This window comes from Mus caroli, unplaced genomic scaffold (assembly GCF_978045245.1).
Source record: "Mus caroli unplaced genomic scaffold, Mus_caroli_1 scaffold_13, whole genome shotgun sequence".
NCBI classification, from domain to species: domain Eukaryota; kingdom Metazoa; phylum Chordata; class Mammalia; order Rodentia; family Muridae; genus Mus; species Mus caroli.
Window position 1 is genome coordinate 49,463,034 of NW_028227268.1, and position 13,377 is coordinate 49,476,410.

General features: G+C 42.1%; 1 protein-coding gene and 1 pseudogene across 1 annotated transcript; both read left to right on the forward strand.

Annotated features, from left to right (window-relative positions):
• Window positions 1-1,084: 1,084 nt before the first annotated feature.
• On the forward strand, window positions 1,085-2,020 carry LOC110288122 (olfactory receptor 1468-like). Its single transcript, XM_021154561.1, has one exon. It carries the CDS (start codon window positions 1,085-1,087, stop codon window positions 2,018-2,020), a length of 936 nt encoding a protein of 311 aa, XP_021010220.1.
• A 9,888-nt stretch (window positions 2,021-11,908) lies between these two features.
• Window positions 11,909-12,867, forward strand: LOC110288123 (olfactory receptor 1468-like; annotated as a pseudogene).
• The last annotated feature ends 510 nt before the right edge of the window (window positions 12,868-13,377 follow it).

Here is a 13,377-nt window from a genome sequence, read left to right on the forward strand (position 1 = left end):
TTGTGAAGAGATTGATCCCAGCATTGAATGATAAAAGGAAAGCATGTGGAACCGTGCGGGTTGTACAACTATCACCTGTGAGATGACAAAAGAGCATTTGTGTCCCCAATAGGAGCCTTGTTCTTATCCTCATAACAAGAGTGATGATCTAAATAATTAATCAAAATATGTGAAGGATCTCCTCTGTTAAAATGCCACAGAGTAAATGACACATGTTGAAGGAGAAGAGAAGGATCAGGAGACAAGAGAAGATGGGTGTGAACTGAATCTACTTCTATATTCCAATAAAGATAAGGGGTGGTCCTGATAAATGAATAAAATCTCACAGGGAGGAATGGATGGATAGGAGAATGGAGAAGAGACTTTGTAGAATATATAACAACAGTTCAAGTTAAGGAAAGAGTGAATGGTTCTAAAATCACAAATTTCTGATGAAAATCATATTGGTTTTTGTGGTTCTATGGAGACTGGAATGGAAAGGGAACAAGAAATGCTTACAGAAATAATAAAGTGACACCATGAATTTCACTTGGGGCTTTTGAGCTTCATGCCTGTCATACATGCAATGGAAGGAAGATGATTGGTTAACAGTGAAGCAGAAAGCTGTATGTTACAGGGACATGCAGGTCTGCTTTTGAACTTGTAATGTAACACATTGGAATATATGAGATTTTCTTAAAATTTATATTAAATTGTGTTGACAACATTTAGCCAAATTCATTAAAAATATCAAAGTATAAAATTGCACAGGCCAAATTACAAACAACAAGAAGAAGAGAAGCATCAGGAGACAGGAGAAGATGGACATGAACTTGAAGCAAGAGAAAGAAAAATTAGTCCAATTTTTCATCACAGTACAAGTGTATGAAACTATTTAGAAAAGAATTAGAGATGCATATATTTTAAAGAAAAGTTAAGGAAAAGCATTAGTAATTTTAATGAGTACAGACATTTGGTGTTTTAAAATTATAATTTCTACAAATATGGTCAGCTCCATTGTTGTAGAATATGTTCCCTAGATATATGTTGACTTTTTTATTTTAAAGAATCTGATGATTTCTCATTAGGAAACTGGAGAGGAAGAATGATAAAGAGCAACCAAACTCTCTTCAGCCAGTTCCTCCTCCTGGGCCTGCCTATCCCCGTAGAGCAGCAGCAACTGTTCTTTGCCCTGTTCCTGGCCATGTACCTCACCACCGTCCTGGGAAACCTCATCATCATCATCCTCATTCACCTGGACTCCCATCTCCACACACCCATGTACTTGTTTCTCAGCAACTTGTCCTTCTCTGATCTCTGCTTTTCCTCTGTCACAATGCCCAAGATGCTGCAGAACATGCAGAGCCAGGACACATCCATCACCTATGCAGGATGCCTGGCACAAATGTACTTTTTTGATCTTTTTGGAGGCCTGGAAATCTTCCTCCTTGTGGTCATGGCTTATGACCGCTATGTGGCGATCTGCCTTCCCCTTCACTACACCAGCATCATGAGTCTCAAGCTCTGTGTGTGTGCAGTACTGATATCCTGGGTATTTAACATGCTGTATTCCATGTTGCACACTCTACTCTTGTCTAGGTTGTCATTCTGTGAGGACAACATGATCCGCCACTTTTTCTGTGATATGTCTGCCCTGCTCAAGTTGGCCTGCTCTGATATTTATATAAATGAACTTATGATATATATCTTGGGAGGGCCCCTTATGGTCATTCCATTCTTACTCATTGTTGTGTCCTATGTACAAATTATCTTCTCTATTCTAAAGGCTTCATCTACTCGGGCCATCTACAAGGTTTTCTCTACCTGTGGCTCCCACCTGACTGTGGTGTCACTATTCTATGGGACAATTATTGGTCTCTACTTATGTCCATCAGATAATAACTTTACAGCAAAGGAGGCTTCTATTGCCATGATGTACACAGTGGTGACTCCCATGCTAAACCCTTTCATCTATAGCCTGAGGAACAGAGATATAAAGGAGGCCCTTATAAACGTTCTTATCAAGAAAATACCTTTATAATGGCAACTCTGGGATTTTTACTTAAATTTATTTAGTGAATATACTGCTATTAATATTACAAAATTTATCCTTCCTAGGGAACCCACATACAAGTACATACTACATAATATTCCCATCTGCAAAAGGGAGTTTTAAAAAGTAGTTCAATGCGAAAAGGGGACCTTGGAGATTCAGTGATGCCACCCTCTGCCTTAAATGTGTGATTCTGCTGGGCATAGTGGCACACAACTTTAATCCCAGAACTCGGAAGGCAAAGGCAGGCAGATCTCTGAGTTCAAGGCCAGCCTGGTCTAAAGAATGAGTTCCAGGACAGCCAGGGCTACACATGGAAACCCTGTCTCATTTAAAAAAAAAAAAAGTGTGATTATAAGTAATCATTAAGTAAAAGCCAATGTTTTATCAGATTCTGTTCCTTACATTCTTTTTATTATTATGCAAAATAGATTCTTCTCTCATACCACACATGTCAGCCACAATTTCCCCTTCCTCCACACCTCTATGCTTCTTCCCCAAATATACTCTTCCCTTTCCTCTGCTGAAAAGACCTGGCCTCCAAAAGAGGACAACTAAACACCACAATACAATATACAGCAAGAAAAGATAAAAGCCCTCAAAGATAAGACAACACAATAAAAGGAAAAGACTCTTAAATCTGGAAAAAGACTCAGAGATAAACCTGATCCCACTGTTTGGAGTACCACAAAATCACCAAGTTAAGAGACCTAACATATAGGCCTATGACCTAGTAGAGACCACTGAAGGATCCCTGCTTGTCTTATCAGACTTTGGGAGCCCATGTGAACCATTGCTTAGTTGATAGTGTGGGACTGTGTTCTCCTGGTGTATTCCATCCCCTTTGATTCCTACAATCTTTCCTCACCCTCCACAGGGTTCCCCCATCTCTGAGGTGAGGAACCCAGTGGAGGCTGCCAATTTGAACTCTTTCTACATAATGTTTGGGTATAGATCTCTGCATCTGCTCCCATTTGATACCAGAAGAATTCTGTTTAATAATGACTGTACTGTTGTCATATCTAGCCCTAAGCCCCTTAGCATGGTAGTTGGTGGTAGTTGGTAAAGAGTGGAATCAATGATAGAACCCCTGGGGACCAGGTGAGAAATAGAAGCAGACTCATTTATTGTAGTAGTGGGGAGTGCCTTTGTGCCATCTGTCCATGTCTCCTCAGTGTGTAAATGCTTGTTCCACTTAGCTGGCACCAGCCAATTGGCTGTTCTGGTCATAAGCTCTGTCTTTGTTCATCCCCAGGTATCAGGCAGGCTCTGGGGTTCATAAATGTGGGAGTGCCTGCTGCACCTGTATGGGCCATTGCACACTGCTAGTCAGAACATGCTGACTCACTATTTTTACTATCCACAATGTTACTTTCAAAAGTTGCCAGCTCTGTGGGAGCCAGAGTTCTATGCTCTGACCTTGTTGACCCCACCTCAGGAGGCCACCAGCATAAGGAACTATGCCTGTCGTAAGTTGCCCCAGCTATTGGGGTTTTCCAATCATTACTACAGGCTCTGGAAGATCAGCCTCCCTGGAGAACATGCCCATGTGGAGTAGGTCAGCCTATTCAGAGGCCTTTGTATCTATAACCTCCGGAGTGGTGCCCTGTTCAGGGCCATCAACAATTGGAGCATGGTCTTATTGATGGAACACTGGAGCAACATATGCTGCATAAGACACTTATAGAGAAAGATTACAAACCAAACACCCCCTAATATTGTGTAAATGTCCATCCAAGAGGGGTTAAAGATCCTTTTAAGGTCTTTACTTTAAGGTCTCATACTTTAGTGATAAAGCTCATTTCAAGGACATAGCTGGAGGTCTAGTGAAGTTTAACTATTTGTTCCCTGAATGTTATAGAATAATTGAGGGACTTGGTGGACCATGTCTTCTTGGTGTATAGACCAACTTCAGCCTATCTGAGGTGAAATTATGTACCTGGTAGGGGGTCAGGCAGAAAGACCTAAACCTAGGGTCATAGGCAAGAAGAGACATGTCCTGTACCATCTCAACAGGTCAACCTGTTGTAAAATATGGATGACCTAGTAAAGATAATTAAGCATCTCCTATGCCTGGAGGGCATCAGCAGAGTGGAATACTACTCTGTCTAACGTTTCTACTGTTTTCATAGGCCACTGTTATTGTAGTTGTCCCCACTACAGCTGCCAAGATGGCTCTAATTGTGGACACAGTGATGCCACACTCTTGTTTGACCTGTAGTAGGGGTTGTGAGTCAGTTTTAGACATCAAAGTGATACCATGGAAATGAATTGCATTAGTCATAGGTATCCATGTCTCAGCAGGTTCACATAGGAAGATGGTCAATTTGGTGTGGTAGGACCAGAATGTCATTAGATGTCATGGTAGAAAACAGTTTAGCACTTCTTGGAGGTCAGAAGCATTTGTTAGAAGAAAGGAGCATGGGGGGAAGGGAGTGAAGACATACCGGGGTGAGGAGCAGTGGACCGTGAGAGAAAGCCTGGTCCTTGGTTGACCTGAAGGCTTGAAGTCCTGGGGACCCTGAAGGAATGGTATGAACTTTGCCTGCTTCTGGCACCAAGCTCCTGTCATGTACCCTCAACTCCTCATAGATTTGTGGCCATCAGTCATGTAAGGGCAACACCCCAAACCCTTCCACATGTATTGAAGCATCCCTATCATCTCAGACCAAGACAATAGGAAAAGAGATGTGACCTGTGGTCACATAAGCTCAAGACAGAGATCTCCATGCAAATGAGGTATGTAGAGGCCCAGAGGATGTTGCCAATATGCTTCCCTTCCCAGACATTCCCTTAAAAAGATACTTAATCTCAGGTCCACCCTGAGAAGTGGGGTATGGTTTTATTCATCAACTTTCTGCCATCACAATAAATGTCTCAGAACCATGAACTATTATCTCTATTCATCGAGATCTACCATGGGGAGCCATGGAGAAGGCCTTTGCTACAGAACAACAGTCTAATCTCCTATAGAAGGCCTCTCTATATTCTTAGCCACAACTGCCACCAAGCCAAGGACATTCCCCGTGGAACAAGCCAGATCCTCCCTTTCCCCCAACCCCGGCCCTAGGCAAGACAGAGCCCACAGGCACCCAAATCCAGTCTCTGCTCTTCTGCAGCTCCCAGAAGCACCTCAGTGTCCAAATATCTGAGAACCATATGGCCCCAGCCTCTTCGCAGGCCCTGGGACTCCCAAGCCAGCCTCTGGCTTTCCTACAACTCAGACTGAGCTTTCCCACCCTGAGCAGTGGATCAGTGCTTCCCTACAGCCTTACACCTGCCAGACATGGTGTGGAATAAACACAGTCAAACTCCCTGCATCCCACCTTCCCAAGAAGCCTTGGGAAGAGAGGTTGTGTGCCCAACATAACCCTACACTGGGGTAGGCGCCTAAATAATTTGGGAAATTTAACTATTTTTACATTCATACCATTGCCAGATGGGTCACTAAAAGCCCTATTTAAGATACTACCAACCCTTAACAGAAAGAGGGGGTGTAGGTTGATACATCCAGGGACCCCACAAATGCCCCTGTTTCCCAGAATGATATCATATATAGTCTGGGTGGATGTTCTAAAGAAATATGGCTGGTCCTCATCTGGTAGGAAGCACCATAGCCCTAAGGTATAGGGAGACACATAAGAATCATTGGAGTTAACAGTATGTTCCCCAAAATCCTGGACTCAGCCAGAGGGGGTAGGGTTGACAATGATCCCACAGGATTGGAAGTTTGACTATGGTGGGCAGTCTACTTGTAGAGAGACAGTGAGGAACAGTAGCATGATAGATACCCCACTGAGATGGAGAGGAAACAGGGCCAGCTTAGGAACAAACAACAGGGGAAAGAATCTCCATACCCAGCCTCTTCCCACAGTTTTATTGCCATGAAAATCCCATTGTAGGGTTCTTAAGTTGGATGCAAGGGAATCCCTCAGCTTCTATCACAAAACAGATGATTCTAGCTACAGTTCAAGTGCTGGTAATCATCTGAGTTGCATCTATAGGGTCCATGAGTGGAAGTCCCACTGTGCTGTTGGTCATAAAAAATATAGGGTACCCAGGGCAACCTGAGTTCAAGGCAATAATAGGGGTGGCAAAGGCACAAGGGCCCATAACGCCTCACCCATATCCAAGAGAGTAGAATGAAGAGAAAATTAGACCCCCCAACATCCATGGGGGTTTTCTCGAGGTCCTCCACAGCAGGTCTAACATCTCTCACTGGCACCCATATCTGCATTGTGCATCCCTGAGGAAAAACACAGGCATAACCTCAGTCTTGTGTCAGGAGGGGGACAGGTGGGTGGCTGCCAGTGTGAGGTAAGAGAGTTTCTCCACCTAACCAGGAGGAGAGGAGTGCTGTGGACACTGAGGATAAATGTTTATAAGCAGGGCTAAGGCCCTTATCATCAAAGATAAGAAAAGTCTTGTGGAAAAGGGCTTTCACCAAGGCCAGATGCAGGTCAGGCTTAGCCTCGGATAATGTGACCTTTGCCAGTAGGGCTTTTAGAAATCTGTTGGTCCTCACCACAATGGCCTGTCCTTGTGAGTTGTAGGGAATGCCAAAGGTGTGATCAATTTTCCAGGATATCAGGAAATCATCAAGTTGTCTAGAGGATTAGGCAGAGCCATTATCAGTTTTTAGGGCCCAAGACACTCCTGTTACCTGCATGGCCAACTTAAGGGCCTTAATGACATGGGACGATTTTTCTCCATCAAGGGGCAGAGCATAGACATAAGATCAGATATCTACTATTATGAGCACATAGAGGAGGCTCCCAAATAGAGAGTAATTAGTAATGTCTATCTGCCCTATGGGCCTGGGAAATAGGCCTCTAGAATTCATGCCCCTCATCCCCAATTGAGGGGACCCAAGGAGGGGCACAAGTAGCACAGTAATGGCCAGATGTTTAAACTGACATTGAGAGCCCTAGGATAAGTTTGTGAAGGCTCTGTGGGGACTGGAGAAATTGTTGGTGCAGCATTTGGACCTCTTCCAAGAGCTCAAGGTTCACAATCATAATCATGTAGTCCATTCGATCATTCCCACAAGCCAGGGCACCATGGAACCCCAAATGTGACCTAATGTGGCAAATATACAAAGGATGGGCTTGTGGTCATTGTCAGGGAGAGGAGGTTCAGGTGTTCTTTAATTTTGAATAAGGGTGGTACATGGGTCACCTAAACTACATATTGGATATCAGGAAAAAAAATTAACAACCTCATCCTGACATATCTCAAAGATCATTACAATCACCATTAGCTCTCACAGCTGAACTGACCCAGGCTTGGGAAGTACCTGGGTACTTCCTGTTTGACAGGGCATTGTATCAAGATGCTATATCTGAGCTTGTTACTGTCAGAGAATGCAAGGATGACCACCCCACACACACACTACTAGGGAAGAGGGGGGTTGTTATAGGATTTAATCATGAAGGGGAGTAAAAGGAAGATAGAAAGTCACCTGTCCTGGGGTAGGTCATTGTCTAATGCCCCAGAAATCCAGTCACCATTTCCTGAAAGCTAATTGAATCTGACCAGAGGGACTATGAGTGCCTCAGTGAGAAAGGCAAAATGATTTTATCTGGTCTCATTCTGCTTAAAAACTGCTGTTGGATGGGCTGCAGAGATGGCTCAGCAGTTAAAGGCTAGGTTCAAAACCAAAAATATAAAAACTACTGATGTTTTTTGTGTAATTTTTTCTTGATTGAGACACATTAAAGTATTAACAATCAGAATAATGGCTGGTAAGCTGAGGTGGTTTTCAGTTATCTTTTGTCACTCCTCGCCGGTAATAAAGTGGGCTCCAGTCAAGCAAAAGGCCTGTTCATTACTCAAGCAGACGATGAGTATGCATCTTTTCATGCTTTTTTTTTTCTCTTGGTGCTACTATTTATTAGTTTTGTTAGTTTTCTTGTTTTTCTTTTAAGTCTACCTTCCTCTAAGTGTAGGGAGGTGGGATTGGTGATTATAATTGGTCTCCACTGTAGGTCACTAAGGTAAATTGGTCCTAGAGAGGCCTTAGGTAATTATTTTGTCTTTAATTCCTTATACAGGATCTGGAATCCTCTGGGATGTAGGACCCATAAGGGCAAGCGATGGCAACAAGTGTTGTGGGCAGGGATGATGCAAATAGGTGATGATTACAGAGGCTGCTATTCCTGTGTCAGCAATTAAAATGAAGGTGAACAGGATCATCAACCAGAACCTTTGACTTAGCCTCAGCAGAGCAAGTACATTCAGGAAAATAAGCAGCTGTCTTCCTGTGAACCCACATGAATCTCCAGTGTGATACAGGACAGTTTGGGGGGTATGATAACATTCTTCTTTTCTCTCTCTCCAAGACTGTACCACACTGTGCAAGTATTTTTTCATGGTCATCCTGTAACCCCTTTCATATTGATGGGCTCCTTAAAATTATTTTTTCCCTCAGAATCCTACTGTCTCAACACAGGAGCAGCCCTATGAAGTGGGGTTCAGTGATGTACTGCTGAAAGGTTGTTCACGATACCTTCACGTGTAGCGTCTTCATAAACTCTGAACACATATGATGATCTATTTTATCTGTACAGTTCGCAAATCTCTGTTTTACTGATATTGAATGAGAGTATTCCTAAGTGCAGTCCATCAAGGTGACATTAATATCATTTATGTGTTCATGTCAATGTACATTAAACGCTACTCAACCAAACAAAGTGCTTCTACAGAATCCAAGGTGACAGAAAGATGTAGAAACAATTCCCTTATGATTTTCATGTGTTGTTCCATTAGAGAACTATAGGATTAACACTCAAAGAAGGTATGAAGTCCACTGGCCCATCAGTGGTAGTAGTTGATGGTGATTTTTCTGAATTCTGATCTTTGCACATATGCATGTAAAACACAAAAGCAGTGTTCATTGCAGGAGAAGCCGAAACTAGGCATCATGGCACCTTCATGTAATCACAGTGTTCAGAACACAAAGGCATATGTTAGGTTGTATATTTGAGGCTGATCTGGGGCACATAAGGATAACATAGTTTTAAGTTATGTTTGGTTTTTTCATACATTGTTTCCCTTCTGTAATTTTAATCCACAATGTTTAAGTGAATTCAGCTTAAACAAACACTGTCAATCTGAATTCAGCTACATCAAACACTGTCAATCTGCGACGATGCAAGCAGTCAGAATATGTTACATCATTTCAGAGAAAATTGTTGAGGTCTGTTGGCATTTCTTCTGTTTTGTCAGATTTAGAAATGTGACAGATTCATTAGACAGTGTTGCCCAGAATCACAGAATGACATGTCTAGGGTGAGTGTGTGTGTGTGTGTGTGTGTGTGTGTGTGTGTGTGTGTGTGTGTGTGGTTATTCATGTGATTTAGGACACAGAATGGATAATGTTAGAGACTGATAAGGAAACATTTGAAGAACTAGGATTTATTCTGATAAAGTGGGAGCCAGTCAAGCAAAAGTCTTGATTGTTTCCTAAACAAGGAATGAGTGTACATCCTTCCATGCTATTTTTTACTCTATTGTTGTGATTTCATTGCTTTGTTTGTTGTTGTTGTTATTGTATAAATTCTTCCTTACCATAAGTATAAAAAAGGAGAGATTGGTGACTATAGTTTGTTTTCATTAGAGATCCCTAAGGTAAATTGTTTTTAGTAAGGTCATGGGTAATTACTATCTTTAATGAGTTATTCAAGATCTAGACTCCACTCAAATGCAGGACTCCTAAGGCCGACGGATAGCAGCAGAGGGGTGTCTGAGTAGGGATGATGGAGACAGGTAATGAGAACAGAGGCATCTAGTTCCTTGTCTGCAAATAAATTGAAGGTGAGCAGGATCATGAAGCAGAAGCTATGACTCATCTTCAGCAGAGCTGGGGACACTCAAGAAAATAGGCAGGTGTCTTGCTGTTAATCCACATGAATTTCCAGAGTTATCAGGACAGTTTTTTGGGGGTTCACAGATTTCTGACAAAAAAAAAACTGATTGTTTTAAACTAAGCTATGGCAGACTAAAGAGGTAAGAGAATGATGAATGCATTGGAAATGGTAAAATGGAGATACGAATTTCACTTGGGCCATTTGAGGTTCTGATGCCTGTCATACATGCAATGGAAGTAAGATGGTTAGTTAACAGAAGAACAGAAATCTGTATGTTACATGACATGCACATCTAAGTTTGAAGTGGAAACCTAGGCACTGGGATATATGATATTTTCCTGAAATTTTTATGAAACTATGATGGGAGAGTTTAAGCAAATTCTTCAAGAATACCAATATATAAAATAACAGAGCGAATTACAAATGAAAAAACAACACTTACCCAGGATGAGCAGGTAGCAGGAGGGAAAAGCATTAGTTCATTTTGTATCTAGGTAGAAATGGCATAAAACTGTCTAGAAAGGAATGGTATATTGGAACCTATTAAAAGTTGAAAACTTTCCAGGCATGGTGGTGTACGTCTTTAATCCCAACACTCGGGAGGCAGAGGCAGGCAGATTTCTGAGTTCGAGGACAGACTAGTCTACAGAGTGAGTTCCAGGACAGTCAGGGCTATACAGAGAAACCCTGTCTTAAAAAACCAAAAAAAAAAGAAGAAAGAAATGTTGAAAAATTATTAACAAGTGTAATGAGTACAAGCATTAAGAGTTATGAGATTATAATTACTGTCACGGGAAACAGAATAAAATAGTCGTAGGAGAAAAATGGAGGGAGGAAACTGGATGGGAGAGAGTATGGGGAGGGAAATTGGGGGGGGGGTGTGATTAAGCATGCGGAGAGACAGGAAACAGAACCAAAGGGCCAAAAGAATAAATTGAAATGAGCAGCTGGTGGGGGTGAAGGATAGGGGCCATCTCTAAGACTTGCCAGAGAACTGGGATGAGAATGGCTTCCACGAATCTAGAGAGGTGATTTTAGCTTAGACTCCTAGAGTGGGCATATGAAACCTGAAGTGGCCACCTCCTATATCCAGGTCAAATCCCCAATGGAGGGATAAGAACAACCCACCCACAAAACTTTGGACTCATAATCTGTCCTTTCTACAAGAAATGCAAGGACAAAGATGGAACAGAGACTGAGAAAATGACCAACCAGTGACTGGCCCAACTTGAAACCCATCCCAAGGGCAAGCACCAATCCCTGACACTGTTCATAATACTCTGTTATGCTTGCAGACAGGAGCCTAGCATAACTGTCCTCAGAAAGGCTCCACCCAGCAACTGACTGAAACAGATGCAGAGACCCACAGCCAAACATTGAACACAGCTCAGGGAGTCTTATGAAAGAGTTGGGTGAAGGACCCAAGGCACTGGAGGGTACAGACGCTCTACAAGAAGACCAACAGTCAACTAACCTGGACCCTTGGGGACTCTCAGAGGATGAACCACCAACCAAAAAACATAACCTGACTGGACCTAGCCCCCCACTGCACTGCACATAGGTAGCAGATGTGCAGCTTAGTCTTTATGTGGTTCCACCAACAAATGGAGGAGGGGCTCTTCCTAAAGCTGTTGGCTGTCTATGGATCAAACTTCCCTAACTGAGCTGCCTTGTCTAGCCTCCATGGAAAAGGATGTGGACAGTCCTACAGAGAATTCAAGTGCCAGGTTGGGTGATACCTAGGAGGGGAGGAGGAGCTCCACCCTCTCAGATGAGATGGGGAGGGGAAATGGGGGAGAGTAGAAGGGACTGTGTAAGTGGGTATCCAGAGGGGGGCAGCGATCTGGATCTAAAATGAATGAATAAATTAATTAATGGAGGAAAATATAATTGCTATGATGACTGGAAGATCCATTGATGTAGAACATACGTCATAGATAAATGTTCATTTTTATTTTGAACTTTAAAGGACAATGCTATTCACTCATTAGAATACTGGAGACGAAGAATGATAATGAACAATAAAACCGTTATCTCCCAGTTCCTTCTCCTGGGACTGCCCATCCCCCCCCCCCCCAGAGCACCAGCACCTGTTCTATGCCCTGTTCCTGGCCATGTACCTCACCACCATCCTGGGGAACCTCATCATCATCAACCTCTAATACTGGAATTCCATCTCCACACACCCAAGTACTTGTTTCTCAGCAACTTGTCTTTCTCTGATCTCTGCTTTTCCTCTGTCACAATGTCCAAATTGCTTCAGAACATGCAGAGCCAGGATACATCCATCTCCTATTCCAGTTGTCTAACACAAATGTACTTTTTATTGGTTTTGGGTGACCTAGAGAGCTTTCTTTTTTTTTTTTTTTTTTTTTGGACATGGTCTATGATCGCTATGTAGCCATCTGCTTCCCTCTGCATTACACCAGCATCATGAGTCTCAAGCTCTGTGTGTATCTGGTGCTGATGTCCTGGATATTTGACTTGCTGTATTCCATGTTGCACACTCTACTCTTAGCTAGATTGTCATTCTGTGAAGACAATGTGATCTGCCACTTTTTCTGTGACATATCTGTCCTGTTCAAGTTGTCCTGTTCTGACATTCATATTAATGAATTAATGATATTAGTCTTAGGAGGACTCACTATGGTCATCCAATTCTTACTTATTGTTGTGTCTTATGTACAAATTGTCTCCTCCATTCTAAAGATTCCTTCTGCTAGGGTTATACAAAAGATTTTCTCCACCTGTGGATCCCACCTATCTGTGGTCTCACTGTTCTATGGAACAATTTTTGGTCTCTTTGTATATCCATCAGCTAATAACTCTACTGTGAAGGAGACTGTCATGGCCATGATGTACACAGTGGTCACTCCTATGTTGAACCCATTCATGTACAGCCTGAGGAACAGAGAAATGAAAGAGGCCCTGATAAGGGTCCTTTTCAAGAAGAAAATCTCTTTGTAATAATTCCCCTGGGATTTTTACTTAAATTTAACCAGTAAATATATTGATACTATTATTATTAAATGTACCTCTGCAATAAGACCCAAACTTAAGAACTTACTACATAATACTGCTATTTGCAAACAGGAGTTTTGCACATGTGATTCTAGAAAACCATTAGGTAACAGCTACTGTTTAATCAGATCTCCATTCCTTACATTCTTGTTATACCAATATTTTGTGATGTTAGACAAATTTTTGTGTTGACTGCAGTATACCTTTTAAATATGAATAAATGATATACCATAATACTATGTTGATGGTCAGTAAATCTTTCTTTACTTTCTCTTTTCTTTTTATTTCTTCTTCTTTCATATAATATATCCCAAATGCATTCTTCCAGACTCCTCTCAACCTCCCCTCTCTCACAGATCCACTGATCCTCTGTTTCCCTTCATGGAAACAAACCAAACACAGCATAACAAGATGCAATAAAACTAGACACAATCCCACATAACCAGGCTGGATAGG

What these genes read in the sequence shown, in the direction of transcription:
- LOC110288122 (XM_021154561.1), top strand. Translation starts at nt 1,085, where the DNA reads ATGATAAAGAGCAACCAAACTCTCTTCAGCCAGTTCCTCCTCCTGGGC.